The sequence below is a fragment of the Bufo bufo genome, chromosome 1, assembly GCF_905171765.1.
Source record: "Bufo bufo chromosome 1, aBufBuf1.1, whole genome shotgun sequence".
Lineage (NCBI taxonomy): Eukaryota > Metazoa > Chordata > Amphibia > Anura > Bufonidae > Bufo > Bufo bufo.
In genome coordinates this window covers 385,146,252-385,173,208 of record NC_053389.1, presented here as the reverse complement: position 1 = coordinate 385,173,208, position 26,957 = coordinate 385,146,252, and the positions used below count along the sequence as shown (strand labels likewise).

At 42.1% G+C, this 26,957-nt stretch overlaps 1 protein-coding gene across 1 annotated transcript in view; it reads right to left on the bottom strand.

Moving 5' to 3' along the window:
• F12 (coagulation factor XII) overlaps positions 1 to 26,957 on the bottom strand; it is a 131,730-nt gene that overhangs the window by 45,961 nt on the left and 58,812 nt on the right. The window contains exons 4-6 of the mRNA XM_040405532.1: positions 19,241 to 19,311; positions 16,988 to 17,095; positions 5,179 to 5,310 (exon numbers count right to left, since the gene is read on the bottom strand). Of these exons, the coding sequence (XP_040261466.1) occupies positions 5,179 to 5,310; positions 16,988 to 17,095; positions 19,241 to 19,311 (311 nt within the window). The remainder of the gene's footprint in view (positions 1 to 5,178; positions 5,311 to 16,987; positions 17,096 to 19,240; positions 19,312 to 26,957) is intronic.

Sequence of the window (26,957 nt, the reverse complement as noted above, 5' to 3'; positions counted from 1 at the left end):
CTGTAACTTCTGGGGACATTATGACAACTGGGGGCACTAAAGAGGTTCACATATCAACTACTGGGCACTATAGTAGAGCATATAATAACTATTGAGGCACTATAGAGGGACCTATATCAACTACTGGGACTATATTAACTACTGGGGGTACAATAGAGGGGACTGTATCAACTACTGGGCACTAAAGAGGAGCCAATATCAACTACTGAAGGGTCTATTTCAACTACTGAGGGCACTATAGAGGTACCTATATCAACTACTGGGCACTATAGAGAGGCCTATATAAACTACTGGGGGACTATGGAGGGGCCTACAATAACTACTATGGCACTATAGAGGGAACTATAACTACTGGAGCACTATAGCAGGGCGTATAATAACTACTGGGGCACTATAAAAAGGTCCTATATTAAGTACTAGGGCACTATAGAGGGGCCTGTATTAACTACTGGGAGCACGATAGAGTGGCATGTAATAACTACTGGGGGCACTATAGAAGTGCATATATAAACTACTGTATGGAGGGCACTAACAGGTACTGTCAGGGGGCTTTATCACTGTAGGAGGCACTATTAGTAATGAGGGCATTCTGGGAGTGAATCACTATTGTGGGACATTTGTGAGCACTATTACTATAGGAGACTATCTGTATAGCACTATAATTTCTACAGCACTGTGGGCACCATATTGGGGATAGTACAAGGATAGCACTATTGGGGCACCAGGAGGGGAAGGAAAGAGATGTCTGTGTGGTAAACTTTGTAGTTAAAAGATGTCATCATTATAGTCTGCTCCCAATGGAGAAGATGAGGAAAGAGAACATCTACATTAGAGGAGACGTCACTGGATGTAAGTAATAGGTATGTAGTGCTGTATTCTCCTGGATGTAGGCGGGAGGGGCACAAACATATTTCACATTCACCACACAACAAGTGGGCCTGTCTGTTTTCTGACAGAATTTCAGTCCCAGTCCAGTCCTGTCGGTGGATTCAGTGTCAGATTGCAACTGATCTGTTATTCCATATCCTGTGGTATGATATAACCAGAATAACACTTTAAATTAAGAAACCCTATTGCGAACAGGCCTGATGTCAGCGATGACTACAGTTTATAGCAGTCAATTACCAGGAATAACTAATATACCATAGAGTACTGGATCTTATTTCTAAAAATTAAAATAGTGCAGACAAAAATTATTTATACAGTCAGGTCCATAAATATTGGGACATCGACACAATTCTAACATTTTTGGCTCTATACACCACCACAATGGATTTGAAATGAAACGAACAAGATGTGCTTTAACTGCAGACTGTCAGCTTTAATTTGAGGGTATTTACATCCAAATCAGGTGAACGGTGTAGGAATTACAACAGTTTGCATATCTGCCTCCCACTTGTTAAGGTACCAAAAGTAATGGGACAATTGGCTTCTCAGCTGTTCCATGGCCAGGTGTGTGTTATTCCCTCATTATCCCAATTACAATGAGCATATAAAAGGTCCAGAGTTCATTTAAAGTGTACTATTTGCATTTGTAATCTGTTGCTGTCAACTCTCAAGATGAGATCTAAACAGCTGTCACTATCAGTGAAGCAAGTCATCATTAGGCTGAAAAAACAAAACAAGGCCATCAGAGAGATAGCAAAAACATTAGGCGTGGCCAAAACAACTGTTTGGAACATTCTTAAAAAGAAGGAACGCACCGGTGAGCTCAGCAACACCAAAAAACCCGGAAGACCACGGAAAACAACTGTGGTGGATGACCGAAGAATTCTTTCCCTGGTGAAGAAAACACCCTTCACAACAGTTGGCCAGATCAAGAACACTCTCCAGGAGGTAGGTGTATTTGTGTCAAAGTCAACAATCAAGAGAAGACTTCACCAGAGTGAATACAGAGGGTTCACCGCATGATGTAAACTATTGGTAAGCCTCAAAAACAAGAAGGCCAGATTAGAGTTTGCCAAACGACATCTAAAAAAGCCTTCACAGTTTTGGAACATCCTATGGACAGATGAGACCAAGATCAACTTGTACCACAGTGATGGGAAGAGAAGAGCATGGAGAAGGAAAGGAACTGCTCATGATCCTAAGCATACCACCTCATCAGTGAAGCATGGTGGTGGTAGTGTCATGGCGTGGGCATGGAACTGGTTATCTTGTATTTATTGATGATGTGACTGCTGACAAAAGCAGCAGGATGAATTCTGAAATGCTTCGGGCAATATTATCTGCTCATATTCAGCCAAATGCTTCAGAACTCATTAGACGGCGCTTCACAGTGCAGATGGACAATGACCCAAAGCATACTGCAAAAGCAACCAAAGAGTTTTTTAAAGGGAAAGAAGTGGAATGTTATGCAATGGCCAAGTCAATCACCTGACCTGAATCCTATTGAGCATGCATTTCACTTGCTGAAGACAAAACTGAAGGGAAAATGCCCCAAGAACAAGCAGGAACTGAAGACAGTTGCAGTAGAGGCCTGGCAGAGCATCACCAGGGATGAAACCCAGCGTCTGGTGATGTCTATGCGTTCCAGACTTCAGGCTGTAATTGACTGCAAAGGATTTGCAACCAAGTATTTAAAAGTGAAAGTTTGATTTATGATTATTATTATTATTATGTCCCATTTCTTTTGGTCCCTTAACAAGTGGGAGGCACATATGCAAACTGTTGTAATTCCTACACCGTTCACCTAATTTGGATGTAAATACCCTCAAATTAAAGCTGACACTCTGCAGTTAAAGCACATCCTGTTTGTTTCATTTCAAATCCATTGTGGTGGTGTATAGAGCCAAAAATGTTAGAATTGTGTCGATGTCCCAATATTTATGGACCTGACTGTATGACTACTTGCTGCGCGCTGATCTATATGAGAAGACTATGGTTGGTGAGAACGGGAGTGGTGCCTGCTGTGAGGATAGTGGTGGTGCTGCTCACGATGGCTATGGTCCATCCCGGCACTCCTAGAGCTGAGCACGAAGTGTTGGCACTAGTGTTGAGCGAGCATGTTTGGCCGAACTGCTGTTCGGATCGAGCATCTCTATGTGCGGCATATCGGAGTGCTCGGCCGAATACTGCGGGTGCTCGAGTACAATTTAATACAATGAAAGTCAATGGGAGACCCGAGCATCAAACCAGGCACCCCCTGCTCTGAAGAAGAGCTGGTTTACAAAAAAAGGTTAGAAATTGATGGAAACCCCATCAAAATGGTTTGGAAACAGCATTAAGAGAATGACTGGATGCGTTTTGGACTCCTATTATCTACGACATACAATAGACAACCACACCGTAAAGAATCCTTTTCTATGTTTGTGTACAAACCTTCTTTCCTCCAGACGCAGAGGATGTCCCCTCGTCACAGTCACAGTCCTGGGGATAAATAGATGATGGGATAGATCTCTGTACTGACCCCTGATATATTTATACATAGTAATTAGATCTCCCCTCAGTCTTTTTTCTAAAGTGAATAACCCTAATTTTGATAATCTTTCAGGGTACTGTAGTTGCCTCATTCCAGTTATTACTTTAGTTGCCCTCCTCTGGACCCTCTCCAGCTCTGCTATGTCTGCCTTGTTTACAGGAGCCCAGAACTGTACACAGTACTCCATGTGTGGTCTGACTAGCGATTTGTAAAGTGGTAGGACTATGTTCTTATCACGGGCATCTATGCCCCTTTTGATGCAACCCATTATCTTATTGGCCTTGGCAGCAGCTGCCTGACACTGGCTTTTGCAGCTTAGTTTGCTGTTTATTAAAGTTCCTAGATCCTTTTCCATGTCAGTGTTACCGAGTGTTTTACCATTTAGTATGTACGGGTGACTTGCATAGATGGCGCTGTTCATGAGTCATGAACAGCGCCAACTATTAGTTTCATAGTCTTGTGACAAGACTAATAGTCTTGTCATAAGAGTATGAAACCAATAGATGGTGCTTTTCATGAGTAGTGCAGATCGCGAATTTTCAATGTAAATGGTTTTTCAGCTGAAAAACAAGGCAGATTCTGCTAATTTGCATGTCTTTCCCATATGCCCATGTTTATGCAAATGAGTTTTTACATGACAAAACTGTATAGAAAGGTTATTAAATATTATGTTAGGACAATCAGAAACCTTTTTGTCACCCTACTGATATTGATCTAGGTGCGCAGGTCCACCCAAGCCATCCAACAGATCTGAAGTAATTTTGAGGCTTACTGGCTCTCAGTCAGATGAGAATGTCTCATAGTGCACAAGGCTGCCATTGTAAGGTATGCTGACTAAGCCTGTTATCTGTCTCATGGATAGATTAATGGCTTGCACATACCTGGCTTTTGGCATATAGCCTTTGTGTGGTTGTCTATTGTATGTCGTAGAGCACATGAGCATACTTATGTGTTCAGCCAGAGCACACAAGCACTTTGGTGTTCGATCAACACTAGTTGGCACACCTCTTCTTTCCCTCAGAGCACACCCTGGTGACTGTCTCCTGCCTGATAATGGTTTTGGGTTCCCTTGGTGTTGGTGATTCATGGGAGCTGCAAGGCACAAGATGGGGCCAGAAGAGGAGGAGGCAATGACTAGGTAATTTTGGTAGACAAGCAAACTTTGCTTTACTCAAGCTATTTGACGGATGATGCACACGTGTTTGCATATGTAGGAACAGTCTTTAAACGTTGCATATAACAATTTACCAAGGCTGCATATAGGGTAGGTGGAAGAGATTGTCTTGAGGCCCCTTGTGAGTCCTTTTGCAGATAAACAATGCAATATTTTTAATATGGACAAAGGGGTTCAAGCTCTCTCTTTTCAATAATTACTCAATGCCCACTATAGGGTGCGGTTCTTTGATAAAGTGACCAGTCTGTCTCCTGGGTATGGAAGAGTGCCTCAAGCTATCAACCTTATCCAAATTGCAGTGAAGTCTATAGCCTGACATGTGCGTAACTTTTACTGGCTTCTTGTTCAAGCACTCTTCCTTAACATTGCCCCTCTACCTTCTATGAGATTCAGTTCTCTCCCTCAGAGGCTGACACTTATTACACCTTTTCATGGCTGTTCTTGGCTCACAGGGCTGGTGTATCTCTGCCTGCTGCTTCTCCTCTCACCTCTCACACACACTTCTGCCTATTTTTCTGTCACCATGGAGCAGAATTTCCACACATCAATATGTGTATTTGTCAACTTGTATTTTTCAACTCACATTTCCCAGTCGTTGTTTTACACACTTTTCCTTTCTCATGGCAGGTACATTCTTCCAAAGTGGGTGGTGTATACCGTAGCCATTTTTCCTTGGGTTCAAAATACTGTTGCAGAATTTCATCAAAGCACTTGTCTAGAAGATACAGAAAAATATTTATTTCAATTTCATCATACTCCTAGACAAAGTTTGTTGTTATTTGGCTGGACTCACAATTGCAGTTTTTGATGCAGTTTTTTGAGACAATTGCTTCTTGGTAAGGTAGTGGCCAAGGATTCCATAAGTGCACACCATATTGGTTAAAACAAGAGATTTTACTTTTTCTTTCTTCACATGATAGTGAAACACAAATTCTTCATATTACAATTACTCAGACAAGGCACAGAAGCTTAGTGGTTACAGTTCATCCTAGGTGGTGCTATTATGTTTCTCTGTTGCTATTCACCCATGCTGATTTAAAATAATTGATTACTCGGAAATATAACTTGAACAACCTTTAAAGAGGACCTAAACCTTTTCTGAAAGCATGGAAGGTACAGCAGCCCTTCTCAGAGTGCTCTGCACCTTTGTCTTTCATCAGCCCTCCTCTGCTTTCCCAGAATGCAGAGTATACTCTCTATGGATCTGTACTTTGCATGCTGAAAAAGTAGAGTGGAACCAGTGCAATCCAAAGGTGCAAAGTACTCAGAGTAGCGCTGCCTCACCTTCTGTCCTTTCAGTAAAGATTTAGTTCCCCTTTAAGATACGAAAATCTCTGGCAGATCACTGTTGATGCAGTACCCCAGAATAGGGTACTTGCAAATTGTTTTTGTTACTTAATGTTAGTTAATATGTTAATGCCTTGTAATGTACCAGCATATCTCCGTCAAAGATCGGTCGGGGTTAATAATCTTGACATTGCCCCTGTAGAAAGATAAGTGTTGGATTTATAGATCGGCTTCTGGTTGAGTAGTATGTTAACTGAGGAAGTGAGAGGAAGGTACATGTACTCACTCCTCAGAGGACTAGGCTGTCATCCCAGAGAATAACACAGGGCTTATGCACACAAATGCCCGTATTGCAGTTAGAAATATACTGCACCAGCTGTGTGCGCACCGAATCACGGACATGGACCCATTCACTTGAATGGGTCCGCAATCTGGAAGATGCGGAGGAACAGAGCGGAAAGCCATAGAAGCACTACGGAGTGCTTCCATGGAATGTCCGCACCACAATTTATTTATTTTTGCAGTGCGGACCGATCTTTGACCCACTCAAGTTGAATGTCTGCATCTGCCAGCGCAGGCAACACGGATGGTGCCCATGCATTGGAGATCGCAATTAGCAATCCCCAGTGCACCACACAGATGGCACAGACGGTTCATGTGTATGAGTCCTAAGTCTGAGAAATGTACAGAGAGAAAACCATAATTACTACTCAGTACTCCAGGAAAAGAGAAGGAAAGAACTAGAAGCTTCAGAATCTGCATGGCCGAGCGTTGGAATCAGTCAGTAAGGTATTTGCTGTTTAAGGCTAGACTTTACTGCAGTGAGAGGGACATTGTTAAAACAACCTTCAAACTTGGACACAGTTTGGCACACCACATCTTAATCCTGTACCACTCAGCTGGGAATTACAGTCACCATTACAAGAATAATATTGCTAGCCTTAGATTCTGCAGGCAACACTTTGAAGAGATAGAGGGAAGCAGCATTACAATCCTCATCCTGCCCTATATCCATACATTACTATATGGGAAGATTTGCACTGTGAATTGTTTGGAACTGTGTTTTGATGCACTATATTCTGCATTCTGTACTTCAGTAAAGAGATATGTTTATGTTCTACAGTCGACCTGGTTACTGACTCCAACACCATACACAAGCCACAGCATGTACATCTACCTCTACCCGCACAACAACTCATAACACCAAAGGCACCCCAACTACCTTCAGGCAGGAGCCCCAACATCAGGGTGTGCCCCATGGGAGGAAAGGGTGAGCCTTCGTATCACTGCCCTGGCCCTAGGGGGCATCGGTGTGAGGATTGCCACTGTGAATAACTATTGCAGCCAGAGCCACTACCACTTCAATTCTCCACTCTGCTCCTCTGGGGCTTGCAGCATTAGCTTCACAGGGACCTCAGGTCAGTGTTACCTTCACACAGATGTACAGTACTGCATATATTAGTATTGTATTAGTACAGTGCGTTACCTGTCAGTGTATCACTGATAGACAATAATGCTTTGGATATATGCCAATGCATGATATATACACTGCCTGTCCAAAATAAAAGTCGCCACCAAAAAAAATCCGTACACGTTTCCTTCCCCATATTAAATAGTTGATTACTCTTTCCATTAGATTAAAAAAGGAGTCCTCTATCCCTCTATCCAAATTAGGCATGCAGTTAATGGGCCAGATTTATCATTAGCTCAAGTCAAAATAATGGAGTGAAAAAGTCGTAAATTTTTGCGCAATTGCTAAAACTGCGCAAAAATTTGCGACTTTTATTGGCTCTGCGCTATGCTCGGCAGTTTTCTGAAAGTGGGCGTGTTTTCTTATGTAAATGAATCTTTAGACATATTTACTATTGCGACAATTTTAAACAGTCTCAAAAAATTGTGCAATTTCACTCCAGTGAGGACCATGCTTATCTTATGCGACTTTTTAATAGAACACGCAACTTTTTCATAAAGACATGCGACTTTTGTAAAGTCGCTTACTGAAGGATAAACTGCTACCGTCAAACACATTTATCACAGTATTAAAAGACCATTAACCCCTTAGGGACCCATGACGTATCGATACGGCATGGTTCCCAAGTCCTTAAGGACCCATGACGTACCGGTACGTCATGTGTTGTTCTGATCACCGCCGCCCGGCGGGCGGTGATCGGAATAAGGTGCCTGCTCAAATCATTGAGCAGGCACCTCGGCTAAATGCGCGGGGGGGTCCCGTGACCCCCCCCATGTCGGCGATCGCCGCAAACCGCAGGTCAATTCAGACCTGCGGTTTGCGGCTTTCTATAGTGCGGTGGCGGTGCCATCAGGTCCCCATGGGGCTGTGGGGGAGGCCCGATGGCATGGAAGGCAGCGCGATGCCTTCCTGAAGCATCTGCGCTGCCTTCCGGTGACAAACCTGTGAGATCCAGCCCCCTCGATCTCTCAGGCCGGAAGCTGTATTACTCACACAGTATTACTCATACAGCCAATGCATTCCAATACAGAAGTATTGGAATGCATTGTGAAGGATTAGACCCCCAAAAGTTCAAGTCCCAAAGTGGGACAAAAAATAAAGTGAAAAAAAAAGTTTAAAAAATAAGGTTTTTCCCCCCAAAAAAGTTTCAAGTAAAAATAAACAAAAACGTCATATTAGGTATCGCCGCGTCCGTAGTGACCGGCTCTATAAAAAGTACAGCTCACAAAAAGTACAACAGCAAGCGATCAAAGGCGTCTGCCCACCAAAATAGTACCAATCTAACAGTCACCTCATCCCGCAAAAAATGAGCCCTACCTGAGACAATCGCCCAAAAAATAAAAAAAACTATGGCTCAGAATATGGAGACACTAAAACATAATTTTTTTTTGTTTTAATAAAGCTGTTATTGTGTAAAACTTACATAAAAAAAAAAGTATACATATTTGGTATCACCGCGGCTCTATAAAAATATCACATGACCTAACCCCCTCAGATGAACACTGTAAAAAATAAAAAATAGAAACTGTGCTAAATAAACCATTTTTTGTCACCTTACATCACAAAAAGTATAATAGCAAGCGATCAAAAAGTCACACGCACCCCAAAATAGTGCCAAACCAGCATCTCATCCCGCAAAAAATAAGACCCTAAGATAATCGCCCAAAAACTGAAAAAACTATGGCTCTCAGAATACGGAGACACTAAAACATGATTTTTTTTTGTTTCAAAAATGATATTATTGTGTAAAACTTACATAAATAAAATAAAAAGTATACATATTAGGTATTGACACATCCGTATCGACCGGCTCTATAAACATATCACATGACCTAACCCCTCAGATGAACACCGTAAAAAATAAAAAATAAAAACTGTGCTAAATAAACCATTTTTTGTCACCTTACATCACAAAAAGTGTAATAGCAAGCGATCAAAAAGTCACACGCACCCCAAAATAGTGCCAATAAAACCGTCATCTCATCCCACAAAATGATACCCTACCCAAGGTAATTGCCCAAAAACTGAAAAAATTATGGCTCTCAGACTATGGAAACACTAAAACATGATTTTTTTTGCTTCAAAAATGAAATCATTGTGTAAAACTTACATAAATGAAAAAAAAGTATACATATTAGGTATCGCCGCATCCGTGACAACCTGGTCTATAAAACTATCACATGATCTAACCTGTCAGATGAATGTTGTAAATAACAAAAAATAAAAACGGTGCCAAAACAGCTATTTCTTGTTATCTTGCCTCACAAAAAGTGTAATATAGAGCAACCAAAAATCAAATGTACCCTAAACTAGTACCAACAATACTGCCACCCTATGATAAAAAGAAAAAGAAAACAAAACGAGCGGCACTCACCGTTGATAGGCAGGTAACTTTATTCCATGGCAGGAGGGGGGTGCAAATACAGCAGCAAGTAAGCAACAGCCGTTTCACGCGTGTATGCGCTTCTTCTGGCTTTCCAACACTGAAGAGGTCACGGCACCTTCTTATAGTGCACTGGAAGCCGCATCATCGCAGTAATTTGCTTAATTACTAAGTAATCAACACCTGGCCTCTCAAGAGGGAGGGCAGGGATTACAGTCAGACGGGACCTCTTCAATGATGTAAGGTGCATATGTGAACATACATAAACCAATAAGAACAAATCAAAATACGAAAATACAATAAGCAAGAGTGGTTCATTACAAAAATACGCTCATATCTATTTTTTCATTTAGTCCCAGCGGACCCAATGCATCCGTGCGTAGGATCCATATAGTTTCTCTTCTCAGAAGCTCCCTTTCTCTGTCACCACCTCTTTCAGTGCGGTTAACTACTTCAAGGCCAGCAAAAGTCAGCACATTGGGATTTCCACTATGTGCCCTGTTCACATGATCTATTAACCGCGGAACACCCTTTCCTGTTTTTAAGGAGTTTAGGTGTTCGCGGAATCTTTCAAATAAGCAGCGGATAGTTTTTCCGATGTAGAAGCGTCCGCATCTACATAAAATTATATAAACCACAAATTTGCTGCGGCAGGTAATAAGTGGAAAAACCCTATGTTCTATCCCTGCAACAGAGATCACTTGTAGTTGGGAATTGAAGCTGCAGAAGGAACAGCTTCTGCAACTCCTATTCCCTTTTGGTCTCTGTTCAGACAGCCATGTGAGACGTTTTTTTCTGAAATGGCTAGTTACCACTTGATCGCGTATAGTATGGCATCTTCTAAACGCTATCACTGGTTTCATATCTTTCAATTGTTTTAGGGAATCGTCCCTCACTAGGATACTCCAATTTTTCTTTATGACCTGTTTTATCTTATCGGCCATAGGACTGAATTTAAAGGAAAAGGCGAAGGGTGGGGGCCCTTTTATTGAGGGTTTACCCTCCCTTACTTCTGTCTGATGTACTTGTGACGCTTTTGTCATAGCTTGATTCAACAAGTCTGGGGGATACCCTCTACGTCTCAGCCTAACGCGCAGATCCTGCGCCTGTTTATCATAACTCATTGAGGTGGTATTTATACGCGCAAGTCTTCTGAATTGGCCATATGGCACTGATTGTTTTACTGTGCTTGGGTGATAGCTGGAGAAATGGAGGAGGGAGTTGGCGGCGGTCGGCTTGCGAAAACCTTCCGTCACCAACTCCCCCTCCACCACTGATACCACTACATCCAGAAACTCGATTTTATTGCCCCCAAACTGGTAAGTAAATCGCATGTTCATGTCATTCTGTGTATTCAAGTAATCCACGAAAGCCCGAAAATGTGCCTCGTCGCTGGACCATATGATGAAAACATCATCCACGAATCTGTAATAGGCATGCATATATTTCAGAAATGGATTAGAACTTGAGTACACAAAGCGGTCTTCGAACCGGGCCAGGTACAGATTGGCAAAATTACACGCCACTGGGGTCCCCATCGCGGTACCGACCCTTTGTTTATACCAGGAATCTCCGAACATAAAGGCATTGTTAGTGAGAATTAGTTTCAGGCCTTCCGTGATGAACATCTTGAAGTCCTCACTTCTATCTGTGTTCTGCAGGACTTCCATCACTGCCTCAATGCCCTTATCCTGAGGGATCCGGGTATAGAGACTCTCCACATCGAGGGACACGAGCCGGAACTCCTCCTGCCACTGAATATCGGTCAGTGACCGGAGGAGGTCCGACGTGTCCCTCAAATGTGAGGGTATCATCTTAACAATAGGTCTCAAAAGCCACCCTATCCCGTAGTTTCTAAAATGGGGCCACTTTTTTGGAGTTTCTACTCTAGGGGTGCATCAGGGGGGCTTCAAATGGGACATGGTGTCAAAAAAACCAGTCCAGCAAAATCTGCCTTCCAAAAACCGTATGGCATTCCTTTCCTTCTGCGCCCTGCCGTGTGCCCGTACAGCTGTTTACGACCACATATGGGGTGTTTCTGTAAACTACAGAATCGGGGCCATAAATATTGAGTTTTGTTTGGCTGTTAACCCTTGCTTTGTTACTTGGAAAAATGAATTAAAATGGAACATTTGCCCAAAAATTGAAATTCTGAAATTTAATCTCCATTTGCCAATAACTCTTGTGGAACACCTAAAGGGTTAACGACGATTGTAAAATCAGTTTTGAATACCTTGAGGGGTGTAGTTTCTTAGATGGTGTCACTTTTATGGAGTTTCTACTCTAGGGTTGCATCAGAGGGGCTTCAAATGGGACATGGTGTAAAAAAAAACTGTCCAGCAAAATCTGCCTTCCAAAAACCGTATGCACTTCCTTTCCTTGTGCGCCCTTCCATGTGCCCGTACAGTAGTTTACGACCACATATGGGGTGTTTCTGTAAACTAAAGAATCAGGACCATAAATATTGAGTTTGGTTTGGCTGTTAACCCTTGCTTTGTAACTGGAAAAAAATTATTAAAATGGAAAATCTGCCAAAAAAGGGAAATTTTGAAATTGTATCTCTATTTTCCATTAATTCTTGTGGAACACCTAAAGGGTTAACAAAGTTTGTAAAATCAGTTTTGAATACCTTGAGGGGTGTAGTTTATAGAATGGGGTCATTTTTGGGTGGTTTCTATTATGTAAGCCTCGCAAAGTGAGGTGGTCAAACAAAGTGGTCCCTAAAAATTGTTTTTTTTTTTAATTTCAGAAAAATTTCAAGATTTGCTTCTAAACTTCTAAGCCTTGCAACATCCCCAAAAAATAAAATATCATTCCCAAAATGATTCAAACATGAAGTAGACATATGGGGAATGTAAAGTTATAACTATTTTTGGAGGTATTACTATGTATTATAGAAGTAGAGAAATTGAAACTTGGAAATTTGCTATTTTTTACAAATTTTTGGTAAATTTGGTATTTTTTTATAAATAAAAATGAATTTTTTTTTCTTCATTTTACCAGTGTCATGAAGTACAATATGTGACGAAAAAACATTCTCAGAATGGCTTGGATAAGTCAAAGCGTTTTAAAGTTATCAGCACTTAAAGTGACACTGGTCAGATTTGCAAAAAATGGCCAAGTCCAGAAGGTGAAATAGGGCCGAGTCCTTAAGGGGTTAATAAATCTGACTTTGGATATATGTAAGTGGAGGAAGATGTAAGTGTAATGATAAATCTGGCCCATAGTGTATAGAATTTGCGGTAATATTACCATTTTGACCAGAGCAATTCCTTCCAAATGAGCAAGGGGGAGCTTCTGCCAAACTCTTATTTTATCTTTAATTTTAATAATCAATGGGGATTAATCCATAGATATTCCAAGAGTTCTTATGGATCCAAAATCCGAACCTTTACATCTTTGTCAATAACTGGTCAATTCAGTGGCAGCATTACCGATTTCGCCCAATTTATTTCATATCCAGAAAGGAGTCCAAATTCATCTATTATAGTCATTACATATGGTAGTGCTTTGCATCCCGCTTTCAGGAAAATCATAACATCGTCCGCATATAAGCTGATCTTATCATTGATCCCTTTATCCCCAAATCCTAAATTCTTATCATCCGATCTTATTTTACAAGCAAGTGGTTCCAAAAAGATTGCAAACAGTAATGGAGAGAGGGGACAACCCTGCCTCGTACCACGATGAAATTTAAAGGAGTTTGACCATGTCCCATCAATATTAATTCTAGTTGCATCTAATGACAGGATGGAGCAGTGCTCACCTTCTCCTACTGATATATTAACAAATGCTCTACGGATATTTGTTTGTGCATAGCGTTTAGGGAGGAATCCTGTTTGGTCTGGGTGGATTAATTTATCTATTACCATTTTAACTCTATTTGCCAGAATTTTCGCAAATATTTTATAATCAGTGTTTAATAACGATATCGGATGATATGATCCGATTTCAGCTCCATCCTTATCTTTTTTCAGCACAAGAGTAATAATTGCTTCCGATAATGATGATGGGAGACTACCCGTTCCCCAGGTTTCATTCAAAGCCTCATTCACACGACCGTTTTTGTGGTCCGCATCTGAGCCGCATTTTTTGCGTCTTGGGTGCGGACCCATTCACTTCAATGGGGCCGCAAAAGATGCGGACAGCACTCCATGTGCTGTCCGCATCCTTTGCACCGTTCCATGTCCCCGCAAAAAAAATATAGCATGTCCTATTCTTGTCCGTTTTGCGGACAAGAATAGGCATTTCTGCAATGGGCTGCCCGTTCCGTTCTGCAAATTGCGGAAGGCACACGGACGGCTTCCGTTTTTTGCGGATCCGCAGTTTGCGGACCCAAAAAATCGGCACGGTCGTGTGCATGAGGCCTAAGACTTGGAGAAAGTACGGGAGCAACACATCCCCCATAGCATCTATATATTTCGAATGGAAGGCCATCTGTTCCAGGAGCAGAGTTCCTTCAGTATTTCTTATTGATTCCTGCAACTCAGATAATTGATTTGGGGCGTTCAATAGTTCATTTTCCTCAGAAGTTAACGTGGCGATTTCTATATTGTTCAGGAATAGATCAATGTCCTCCTCTCTTCCACCTGACTCGGATTGATATAAAGTCAAGAAAAATTCAACAAACTCCCCCTTAATAACTTGTGGGTTATAAGTTATACTACCATCCTTCATTCTGATACTTTTCATTTTATTATTCCCCCCTTGAGTATAAATCAAAGAGGCCAGTAAACAACGGATATCCCCGAGTCACAAAAGTATCTCTGGCCGGCAAAGAAGACTCTATGTTGTGCCCTATTAATTAAATAATTTTTATATTCCTCCCTAGCGTTTATTATTTGAAGCTAGGTTGACGGAGTGTTATTCTTATTAATAGCATCCTCTAGTTCATTAACTCTCTCCTCCAGCTGCTTCTCCGTTTTAGCAAAGATTGACCTACTTTTCTTTATTTTCCAGTTATATAGGCCCCTAAGGAATGCCCTAAGGGCCTCCCAAACAAAACGGATATGTGTTGAACCGACATTTTGATTCCAAGTCTCCTTGCCTGTAGATTTTTGTTCTTTAATAAGTAGTATCCAGTACAGATTGAGTCTAAATCTCCTAGTCTTTTTTACAGTATCCCTTCCCTTTAAAACCAGCAGGATAAGGGAGTGGTCAGAGATGCTATGAGTTTCATATTTCATCCTGATCACAGAATCTATGAGGTCAGGACTAGCCAGAGCTAGATAAATTCTAGACATGGCATTATATGAACGACTATAGCATGAGAACACTCTTCTATCTCCATATAGATGACGCCATACATCTATTAGGGCCATTTCCTGGCATGCTTTATACAGTAGTGTGTAACCGCCTATTGTTACTCTCTGACCTATTGTGGTAGATACTCTATCCTTCCCCGTCTCCCCCTCATTTTTTTTTATAAATGTCAGTGAGTTGAATGTACCGAGAAATGGTGCCAATGAACATTACAACTCATCCCTCAAAAAACAAGTCCTCATAATGATATATCTAAGACAAAATAAAAATGTTATGGCTCATTTTCTGTAGCACAAGTTTGCTTGATGCAAAAGCATCAACCTCTTAACAGTCATGGTAAATTTGGAAAAACCCTCCCAAAAATGTCACTTTTGTATTGTAGATTTTTAATGTGTGTCTGTAGTAAATCTTGGGGGTGCACAACTCACGGGACACAATTGTATTTTTAACCCCTTGGTGACATCATTCATTTTAGCCTTAAGGGCCAATAATATTTCCCCCCTTTATGTTCCAGCAGTCCTAACTTTTTAGTTTTTTCTTCAAAATATTTTTTTTATTTTATGCGATTAGTTGTAGGTTTTTTTTAAACCATTTTGGGGTATATATAGTGTATTAAATAACTTTTATTATTAAGGGGGAAAGATTAAAAAACAGCAATTTTTACATTATTTTGTGGAATTTATTTATGGTGTTAACTGTGTGGTAAAAATAACATAATTTTATTACGTGGGTACGTACTTTGATGATAATGTCACATTTCTATATATTTTTACTGTTTTTAATTTCCTCCTGCAGCCTGTCAGCTCTGCAGCTGCTCTCTCATTCTCCTAAAGATTGACAGGAAGACTGGTGGCTTCTTTAACTGCCCAAATCTCTGGTTTGGTACCTATCTTTGCATTGTTTGAAAGCTGGTATTCCAAGCTTTCAGACAATACCAGAATGACAGCAATATCTTCAGTGCCTGGGAAGATATCACTGTTAGAAATCGGGATGCAGTGAATGTAGCTGAAAGTGAAAGTAACAGCAAGTTGTACCCGCAATTATTCTCGATTCCATTTCTAACAGTGATATCTCCTGTTTGGTTTAGACTAATGTCATTTTGGTCTCCTGGAATGCCAGCTTTCAAACAAGGCCAGTTGTATGTTTCTAGCTGCTACTTTTCAGGAGATAGCAGCATCTAATGCAGCCCTCCCCACTCCACTTTCTGCCCAAGCTGAGCTGGGGCAAAACAGTTAGGTAATTAAAGGGGTTGTGCACTTTTGGGAAGAACTGCGAAGGGAAGTATACTCACCTGCTTCCCAATGTTGGCTCATATCGTCTTCTTCTCCACTCAGCTCCCAGGATGTAAAGTTCAGTTTTCATGCCGCTGCAGCCAATCGTTGGCCACAGCAGTGAACTGCTCCCCCTGCTTCATGTCAAATGGTCACATGACACAACGAAGGCAGGTCAGTGCTGTGGCCAGAGACTGGCTGCATCTGCATCAAAACCGAAGTTTACATCCTGGGAGCCGAGCAGAGAAGGCAAGGCCAGGAAGAGAAGGAGCCTGAAGCCAAAGCTAGGAAGCGGGTGATTATACATCCCTTTGCTGGTTTGGCAAAGAGGGGGTTTTGCCAAATGCCATCCAAAGGGATGGGACATAAAACATATAAACATTTGGTATCGCCGTAATTGTAACAACCAGAAGAATGATGTTAACATATTCATATACCAGATGTGACAGTGAAGTAAAAATTCCAAAGATCAATGACAAGACTTCACAAAAACAAGCTGCAATTGTTTATACTGGAATTGCTCTCATTAAAGTAACCTCCAAATTGCAAATGGAATTCTCACACTGGTTGTCAGAATGCTACTTAGCGCATTGCAACAGCCTCACTTAACGCTCCATGTTAGCAGTTCCAGTATTTTGCCAGTAGGGAAATTTCCCTCATTTTCAAAGTTACAGCTCCGGTTCAGATTTTTAGATTTTGAAAGGAATTTTCACCTTACCTTTCTTGCAATCCTTTCCTGTGTATGGCTTATTGCATATACAGTTATAACCCTTTAAAGTGCTTTCACATACACCTCTTGGCTCACATGGTTGGTTTTCACAATGATCTGTAAAAACATGCATGCTGACATTTCATTAAAGAATAGTATGTTTATTTAATGTGTATATTAGCCCAGAAAAAGCTAACGTGAACATGTCTGCATTATTGCAAAAATGGCTAATTTATACAAAATGTATTCTTGTTTTAGGCATTTTTTAAAACTTTTTGAGCTCCTGTCTTCTTCCCCTGTATAGAAAATAGTCCCACACACAGCCTTAACAATTCCATAAAAAATTATCACTACGGTAAGCAAGACATCCCAGACTTCTATGTCCACTGTCTAGAGCAGCAGTCTCAAGGTAGGCTGGATATATGGACTGCACACAGAAACATTCATTTCAAATACGATACAATACAAAATTAATATAGCAGCACATAAGTCTTAGATCCAGTGACATCATCTCAGATGTAGACGTTCTCTTTCCTCATCTTATCCATTAAGACCAGACCGATAACAACTTCTTTCAGCTGCATTTTGTCTCGGTAGAGTTTGGCACACAGACATTCCTTACTTTTCTATCATTCTCTCCCTCCTGGTGCCGCAATACTGTCATCCTGCTGCCCCCTCCAATACTGTGCCCACTGTGCTCTTTAATGCCCACAAACATAATGCAAAAAAAGCAGTGCCATACAGATAGTCCCCCCAATAGTCATAGTGCTCCCAGACTGCCCTTAATAGTAATAGTGCCCCCTATAGTACCACCAATAGTGATAATACTCTCCCAGAGTGTCCCCATTAGTAGCAATGCCCTCCATATTGTGCCCAATAATAATGCCCTCACAGTACCCCCAGTAGTAATTATGTCACCATGGTTCTGCCAGTAGAAATAAGGCCCCCTATAGTGCCCACAGCAGTAACAAAGCCCCTATATAAGACACTCCTTCAGAGCCCCAGTAATAAAAAGACCTATCTATAAGGCACCCCTATAAAGCCAACAGTAGTAATAAAGTCCCCTATAGTGTCCCCAGTAGTTATAATGCCTCTTGTAATGGTCCCAGCATCTATTAGGCCCCTTGTTGTAGCTCTAGTATTCAAAAACCACCTCCTGTCATGCACCCAGTATTTATAATGCCCAATTTAGTTATACTCCCCCCTGCAGTACCCCCGTATTATAATGCCCCTGTAGTTCCCCTATATTATAATGCCTCCTGTAGTTATGTGGTCTATATAAATGGCCCCAGTAGTGTCCCATTTATTATAATGCCCCCTGTAGTGCTCAAGCCTGTATTAACACTTGCTCCCCATCATGCTCTGACCTGTGTTAATGCCCACATATAAAAAAAAAAAACATTCACCTGACTCCTGTTCTCTGCCACTGTCTGTTATGCTGGCCGCCAGCTTCTTCTGGCTTGTGGTCTGAGTTGTCGCATCCCAGAGGAGGAGGTTGCAATTACATCACCTTGACCTCCTGCACTGGGTCTCCGGGGCAATGACTTGAAACAATGTCATGAAAACCGGTGTCCTAACACAAGCACTGGTGACCATGTCATCGGACTGCCTGAGACCTGGCACAGGAAATCGCAGTGATGTCATTGCGACCTCTTGTGCTGTCCTACTGCCTCATAGATGTAAGGCCTTTTGGTCTGGGGCCTATGAGGATGAATGACAGAAATGGGAGACATAAGTTCCCATGGCCCCCTGCAAACTGCTGCCCTCTGCCTTGAGGCAAGATGTTCACCCTGATTCATGATTACGGGCCACAGATAATTGCCACAGGTCCTGCATGTAGCCTATAGGCCACATGTTTGAGACCCTCTAGGTAGACATATAGCTAATTATTTATATGAATTTAGAAGTAAGGAGGAATGAATAAGACATTTCTGGTCCTCTTCATTTGCTTCACTATGCAGGTACTGAAAGGAAGAAGAGAGCAGGGAAGCTACTGAGCATGTTAGTCCGCCTCTGAATGCAGGAGAACGTGGGCCAGAATTTCATCCACAGAAGAAAAAGCAGGGGGTTTTACCAGAGAGTTTCCTATGTAATTTACATTAAAAATAGAACAATATTTTAAATTCATGTATACTACAACAGCACTTCATTAGAAATACCCGATTCATTGCATTGTAATACTTTTCATTGGATTTTCCCTTTAAATAAGACTTCATCTGGAACACAAAGCCTAATGGGAAAATAGAAAGCTAATAGTAGTACCTGTCACTTTATGACCCTTCACACAGTAGGACCAAAGCTTGTCTTTATCATAATTCTTTGTGAGGGAGCACCTAAGAGAGCAAAAATATATAACACAGCACTGAGTCAGGTATGACAGAAATAAATAGAAGAAAAGAGTAAATTTTAAAGTTGGACACTTTGTTTCTATTACACAAGCGCTTGCACTCTTATTTTCTAACGCTGCGGTACCGCAGCGGTATCGCCACCGCTGCTATTCAAAAGTAACACGTATAATCTCTATTCAGGTACTGCGCAATGCACTCCCTATACACCTTCACTATCTGTCAGTGCCCAAGAACACACAGTATACAGTAGCTATACATCTTCAGATTGGTAATTACCTGTTTCTGAGTCTTTGTCTATTCGACTGTTTGTCCTGTGTCTTCTTTTTCTTTCGCTCACTTAAAAGATGAAGGGGATTTGAGAGGCTGAACCCTATTGTTTTTACCTATACTGAGCTTGCCCCAGCCGGTGGCATAGCTCAGTTTGAAAAGTCTGCTTACTTGCGTTTGCACGGAGCGCTGTGTGACATCACAGTAAGAACTACGGATGGCTAGGAGGACCAAAGTTACTCCAACCCGTTTCGAATAATACGTTATTCTTTGTCAGGGATGCTTGTTCAGACTCCTAGTGTTACTTAGATAGGTCCATATCTCCTCCTTCATTTAACCCCCTCATACCTTCTACACTTAAGTTATCATTCATTCGAATGCGAACAGCTAAATTTCTGAGTTCAATCCTGATGGTGCTAGTGTGTTCAGATTGAAGATTCAGCGGGTCTCTGCTCTAGACATTTTTTTAATGAAGCCAGGGGGTCATATACGCAATAATATGTCCATGCAAAAAACTATATATAGGTCGCACAATAAGAACCCTAAGCAAGAGGATAGGGGAGCACACCTATAATATCCGGAGAAAATATGAAGGCCATCCTCTTTCAAGGCACTACAAAGATAAACATGGGGGAAACAGCAATGGTACTATATTTAGTGGAATAGAGATGGTTAATAAAGACAAAAGAGGGGGAGATTTCATAAAAAAAATGTCTAGAGCAGAGACCCGCTGGATCTTCAATCTGAACACACTAGCACCATCAGGATTGAACTCAGAAATTTAGCTGTCTGCTTACTCGTGCGAGCGTGAGTAAGCAGACTTTTGAAACGGAGCTGTGCCACTGGCCGGGGCAAGCTCAGTATAAGTAAAAACTATAGGGTTCAGCCTCCCGAATCCCCTTCATCTTTGATGTGAGAGCGAAAGAAAAAGAAGACACAGGACATACAGTCAAATAGACAAAGACTCAGAAGCAGGTAATTACCAATCTGAAGGTGTATAGCTACTGTATACTGTGTGTTCTTGGGCACTGACAGATAGTGAAGGTGTATAAGGAGTGCATCGCGCAGTATCTGAATAGAAATTTTCAAGTTGTCTGCCATTATCTGATCGGCTACTTATCAGGGATGCTGGTCAGTGAGATTTCCAGTCATTGGGATCTGAACTCTGAACCTGAATTTTACTGTATATCTATCTTAATGCCTGGAATTCCTAAGTGGCATGTAACCCAGAACTGATGTCTCCCTAGCGGTATGTCACTGCTGGGATACATGCTGTTTTCGGACATGTCACCATTGACTGTAGGGTTGCACGTGACTCTGGCTGTCTAGAAGTTTACAAAGCCCCATTCACGCTTACAGTGGAATCCAGACATTTTCTGTAGTTTACCCAGAGGGGCTGTATGTGTGAACACAAACATCTGCAATATCTGTCCCATACTTTACCCAGACTTTTTCTCTCTAGAGCCCTAGAGGTTTTGTCCAAGGGACCACATGTGTGAAAACAGCAGTAAATGTTCCACAAAATCATAGTGGGCCATGCCTAAAGTTAGCGCCCCTTGCCTAGGAACCTGGAACATTTCCTCTGTAGTGAGAAAACTCCCCAAAGAGAACATCTCTGGGTGGTGGATACATGTGTGAAAGCCAAACTTCAGTAAATATCAAGACCGGATAATCCGGAAATATCCTGGAGTTTATGTGTGAAAACAGCTAAAGATAGAGACCAGAAAAACAATGAAGAAAGCCAGGGACCCAGATAGTTGAAATGTGGCAAGTGAGTATGATTTTTGTCAACAGGTACAAAAGGCTAGGGTTGAAAGATTAAAAAAAAATGTCCAAAAAGGTGGATAACCCATTTAAGTGAATACAATTTTTTACGTAAACAGCTAATTGCATTCTTAATACAACTTTATAAAGCTCTATTTTTCTGATATAATTTTCTAAATTTCTTTGTAGTTACAGAGGGTCATAGGGGTACTCATGGGAGGAGATTTAGCAAGACCAGCATTTTCAACAGTATTCTTGGTATCTCCTGAATTGCCGGAAGGGATGCAAATAAGCTCTTAACAAGCTCTGCCTCTAATGCCAACAGATGTAAGGCAGCTATCCTATAAGTCGATGTTCAACCCTTTCAATAGGCCTTGAGACATGACTTGCTTACTAAGAGCTCAGTTGCATTTCTTCTCAGAATTTCAGAGGAACATGTGTGGCCTATAAGCCTCCTCACCCCGATTAAGGCACTTTCCATAAGGAGAGATAGTACCCCCAAAATCTTAATATATGAGGTATACATCTCCCTGCAGTCCATACTCCTAGAATGAAATGTACACCAGCTTAAAAATGACAAACATTTCAGTCATCATTTACACCAGAAAACAGGCATTAAAGGGGTTTTCCCATCACAGACAATGGGGGTATATCACTAGGATATGCCCCCATTGTCTTATAGGTGCAGGTCCCACCGCTGGGACCCACATCTATGCCGAGAATGGAGCGGGGAGAGTGGTGGATGGAGAACCCTGGCCATGTGTAGTGCGTCCTCCACCACCTTTCCCCGCTCCGTTCTCGGTGTGGGACCCGCACCTATCAGACAATGGGGGCATATCCTAGCGATATGCCCCCATTGTTTGTGATGGGACAACCCCTTTAATGATTATAAATCTGATGGGGCCACATCTTCTCCTCGTCACGCCCCCTTTTCAGAAAGTAGCAAGGGCAGTGGTAAAAAGGCATTTGTGCAATCATTTTTGTCATAGCCCAAGGTTTGGGACATTTTAACAACATTTTTTTGTATGGGGATGATAAATCTCCCTGAATATGTTTTGATACAACATGTTTTGATTCATAATGCTCTATAGTGATGGACAAACATTGGCCGGGATGTTTCGCGAATGCGCGTTCGCGATCAAATGTTCGCGAACCTCGCGTTCGCGGCAGGCCCCATTCACTTTAATGACAGGCGAACGTGAAAAACTTTCAGGTCATATTTGCAGCCACCAAATACTTACTAGTAGTGCAGAAATAGTCCCACAACATGGACAGTGACATACCAGTAGGGGATCAATGGCAAAAATTCCCATCAGGAGCAATTTTTATGCGTCTTAAAGGGAAACGCTCAAAAATGTGCCCTGCTGGAGCCTAGAAATATTTTTTTTTAGGCCCCAAAAATTAGGCATTCACCCGACAGAAACGAACAAGTGATTATGTTGCTGGAGGTACATCACTGGATAACAATTTTACTGTAGGCCAGTACAGGCCCCAAATATTAGGAATTCACCTGACAGAAAAGAACAAGTAATTATGTGGCTGGAGGTATATTAGATGGTCACTGGATAACAATTTTACTGTAGGCTAGTACAGGCCCTTAAAAATTAGGCATTCATCTGACAGAAAAAAAAATTGATTATGTGGCTGAAGGTACATTAGGCAGTCACTGGATAGCAATTTTAGTGTAGGCCAGTGGAGTACAGGCCCTAAATATTAGGCATTCACCAGACAGAAAAGAACAAGTGATTATGTGGCTGGAGGTATATTAGACAGACACTGGATAACTATTTTACTGTAGGCCAGTACAGGCCCCAAAAATTAGGTATTCACCTGACAGAAAAGAACAAGTGATTATGTGGCTGGAGGTACATTAGGCGGTCACTGGATAACAATTTTAATGTAGGCCACTGGAGTAGAGGCCTCAAAAATTAGGCATTCACCTGACAGAAAAGGCCTTCTATGCCACTGTATATACATAAGATAAGGACCATTCTTGGTTCTGGGTGGTGGCGGATATGTGAGGGTTGGCATGAGGAAATTCAATTACACGTGGTCGTCTCAGGTGTTAAATTCCTCAGAGATCCATGCCTCATTCATTTTTAGAAATGTGAGGTAGTTTACACTGTCGTGAGCTAGGCGAGGGCTCTTATCAGTCACAATCCCCCCTGCTGCACTGAACGTCCTTTCGGACAGGACACTCGATGGAGGGGCAAGCCAAGAGTTCCATGGCAAATTGTGCCAGCTCTCTCCACAGGTCAAGCCTGCACACCCAGTAGTCCAGGGGTTCCTCGCTTCTCAGAGCGTCCACATCGGCCGTTAACCCGATGTAGTCAGACACCTGTCGGTCTAGACGTTCCCTGAGGCTGGATCTGGAGGGCGGCTGTCGATGGGTTGGCTGCAAGAATGATCTCATATCCGAAGTGACCAACACATCTTTAAACCGCCCTCTTCTTGCAAGCGCAGTAGGATTGGTACCTGCACCTGTTTTGCTGTGGGTGGAAATTCCTCTGCCAGCGCTCGCAACAGCAGAATGCAGCATCTCTCGCAGCAAGGCCTGGAAATGCTGCATTCTGACAGCCGTCTGTGATGTTGGTAACATGTCCGCCATTTTGTGTTTGTACTGAGGTCTAAGTACGTTGCCACCCAGTACTGGTCCTTGCCCTTTATACTTTTTATACGGGGGTCCCTCTTCAAACACTGGAACATGAAAGCCCCCATTTGCACTAAATTGGAAGTAGTGGAGCGCCCTTGCTCCTGCTCATCGCCCAGGAGAATGTCGTCCTCGTTCTCATCCTCCCAGCGACAGACAATACCAGGGATCCCCGAAAACAGGGGCATTGCTCGGGTCTCAAAAGATCCGGGGCCCAAGCCCCAATGAATATGGCCCAGTTCTCTAAATCAACCCTCCCACCCGCACTTTACTGTACTTGCTAAACAGCAGCACATACAGTACAGACCAAAAGTTTGGACACACCCTCTCATTCAAAGAGTTTTCTTTATTTTCATGAGTATGAAAATTGTAGATTCACACTGAAGGCATCAAAACTATGAATTAACACATGTGGAATTATATAAATAACAAAGAAGTGTGAAACAACTGAAAATATGTCATATTTTAGGTTCTTCAAAGTAGCCACCTTTTGCTTTGATTACTGCTTTGCACAATCTTGGCATTCTCTTGATGAGCTTCAAGAGGTAGTCCCTGAAATGGTTTTCACTTCACAGGTGTGCCCTGTCAGGTTTAATAAGTGGGATTTCTTGCCTTATAAATGGGGTTGGGACCATCAGTTGCGTTGAGGAGAAGTCAGGTGGATACACAGCTGATAGTCCTACTGAATAGACTGTTAGAATTTGTATTATGGCAAGAAAAAAGCAGCTAAGTAAAGAAAAATGAGTGGCCATCATTACTTTAAGAAATGAAGGTCAGTCAGTCAGCCGAAAAAATTGGGAAAACTTTGAAAGTAAGGGCTATTTGACCATGAAGGAGAGTGATGGGGTGCTGCGCCAGATGACCTGGCCTCCACAGTCACCGGACCTGAACCCAATCGAGATGGTTTGGGGTGAGCTGGACCGCAGAGTGAAGGCAAAAGGGCCAACAAGTGCTAAGCATCTCTGGGAACTCCTTCAAGACTGTTGGAAGATCATTTCAGGGGACTACCTCTTGAAGCTCATCAAGAGAATGCCAAGAGTGTGCAAAGCAGTAATCAAAGCAAAGGGTGGCTACTTTGAAGAACCTAGAATATGACATATTTTCAGTTGTTTCACACTTGTTTGTTATGTATATAATTCCACATGTGTTAATTCATAGTTTTGATGCCTTCATAGTCATGAAAATAAAGAAAACTCTTTGAATGAGAAGGTGTGTCCAAACTTTTGGTCTGTACTGTACCTGTCACATCCAGGGCCTCCCAGGTGACGACTCCTCCCATGTATATCTTCTTTGTCATCATCTTCTCCATCTAGTTCATATAACTTCTCTGAGCCGCGCCTCATCTCTGCAGAGTGTGACACACAGACATCTTAGCTTCCTCACATTTCTACTATCATCCCCCACCTGGAGTCCCCACAGTGTTATCCTGCTGCTCGCTGTGCTACACAATACCCCCAAATACTATCCTGAAATAATATTAGTGCCCCCATAGTAATAGTGCTCCTCCAAGTCTCAATAGTAATTCCCTTCTAGAATGCCCTCATTAGTAATACTGCCCCCTACTGTGCCCCCAACCGTGATAATGCTCCCCAAGAGTGCCTCCATTAGTAGAAGAGCACTCCAGTATTAATAATACCCTCACAGAGCCCCCAGTAGAAATAAGGACCCCTATTGTTCCCCCAGTGGTAATAAAGCTACAGTATCTACAGACCCCTCAGTAGTAATAAGCCCCATATAGTGCTCTTAGTAGAAATAAGGCAGATCTAAATGCCCCTTCTACAGACCCCTCAGTAGTAATAAGACGCCTATAATGTCCCCTGGATTTATAATACCCCTACAGTGCCCTTAGTATTTATACTGCCTCTTACTGTTATAATGCTCACCCTGAAGTGCCCCCAGTATTTATAATGTCCCCTGCAATGCCCCCTGTAGTTATATTCCTCCCTCCACCATACAGTCCCATGTAAATAACATCACTCCCCTCCCTTGAGCCCCTCCAATATATAGTCCCATGTAAATAACACTATTTCCCTCCCTCCGCCATAGAGTCCCATGTAAATAACATCACACCATCTCTCCAGCACCCTCCAATATACAGTCCTATGTAAATAATTTCACCCCTCCCCAGCCGCCTCAAGCATGAAATCCCATGTAAACATCCCCCCCCAACATTCAGTCACATGTAAATAACATCACTCCCTCCCGCAGCCATCTTCAATATACAGTCCCGTGTAAATAACATCACTGCCTCCCACAGCCCCCTCCGACATACAGTGTAAATAACATCAAAATCCGTGCTGCCGCTAGTGCACGCGTGCCCCCGAACTACCGCTAGTGCACGCGTGCCCCCGGACTATCGCTCTGGCCCGAGAGGTGGCCGAAATGAAACTGCAACATGCCTGCTGTGCTGCCCGCTCAATCAGTTTTTTGGGGGGCAACAGGTATATCACACCCATTGCAAATAGTTGTTCCAATAGCGCTTGTCGCTCTATATACCTGTGGTATCGCAGCAGAACCGCACACAACTGCTGCACAATACAAATGCACTATATACTTTCTATGTTAGAAAGTATATTATAGGTATATCACACCCCTCAATCAGTTTTTTTTGGGAGCAACAGGTATATCACACCAGTTGCAATTATTTGTTCCAATAGCGTTCATCCCTCTGTGTAGTTGTGGTATCGCAGAAGAACCGCACACAACTGCTGCACAATACAAATGCACTATAATATACTTTCTATGTTAGAAAGTATATTATAAGTATATCATACCCCTCATTATATCACACCTATCGATAGCACACCTATACCAATCCTTAAAAAGACTTTTGTGGCCTTATTAGCTAGCGTTTGGTGTCCCTAACAGTCTGTCCCTGCTCCACAAAGCAACCTCTACCTACACTGACAAAAGACTGAATGTAAAATGGCTGCCAGATCAGGTTCTGTTA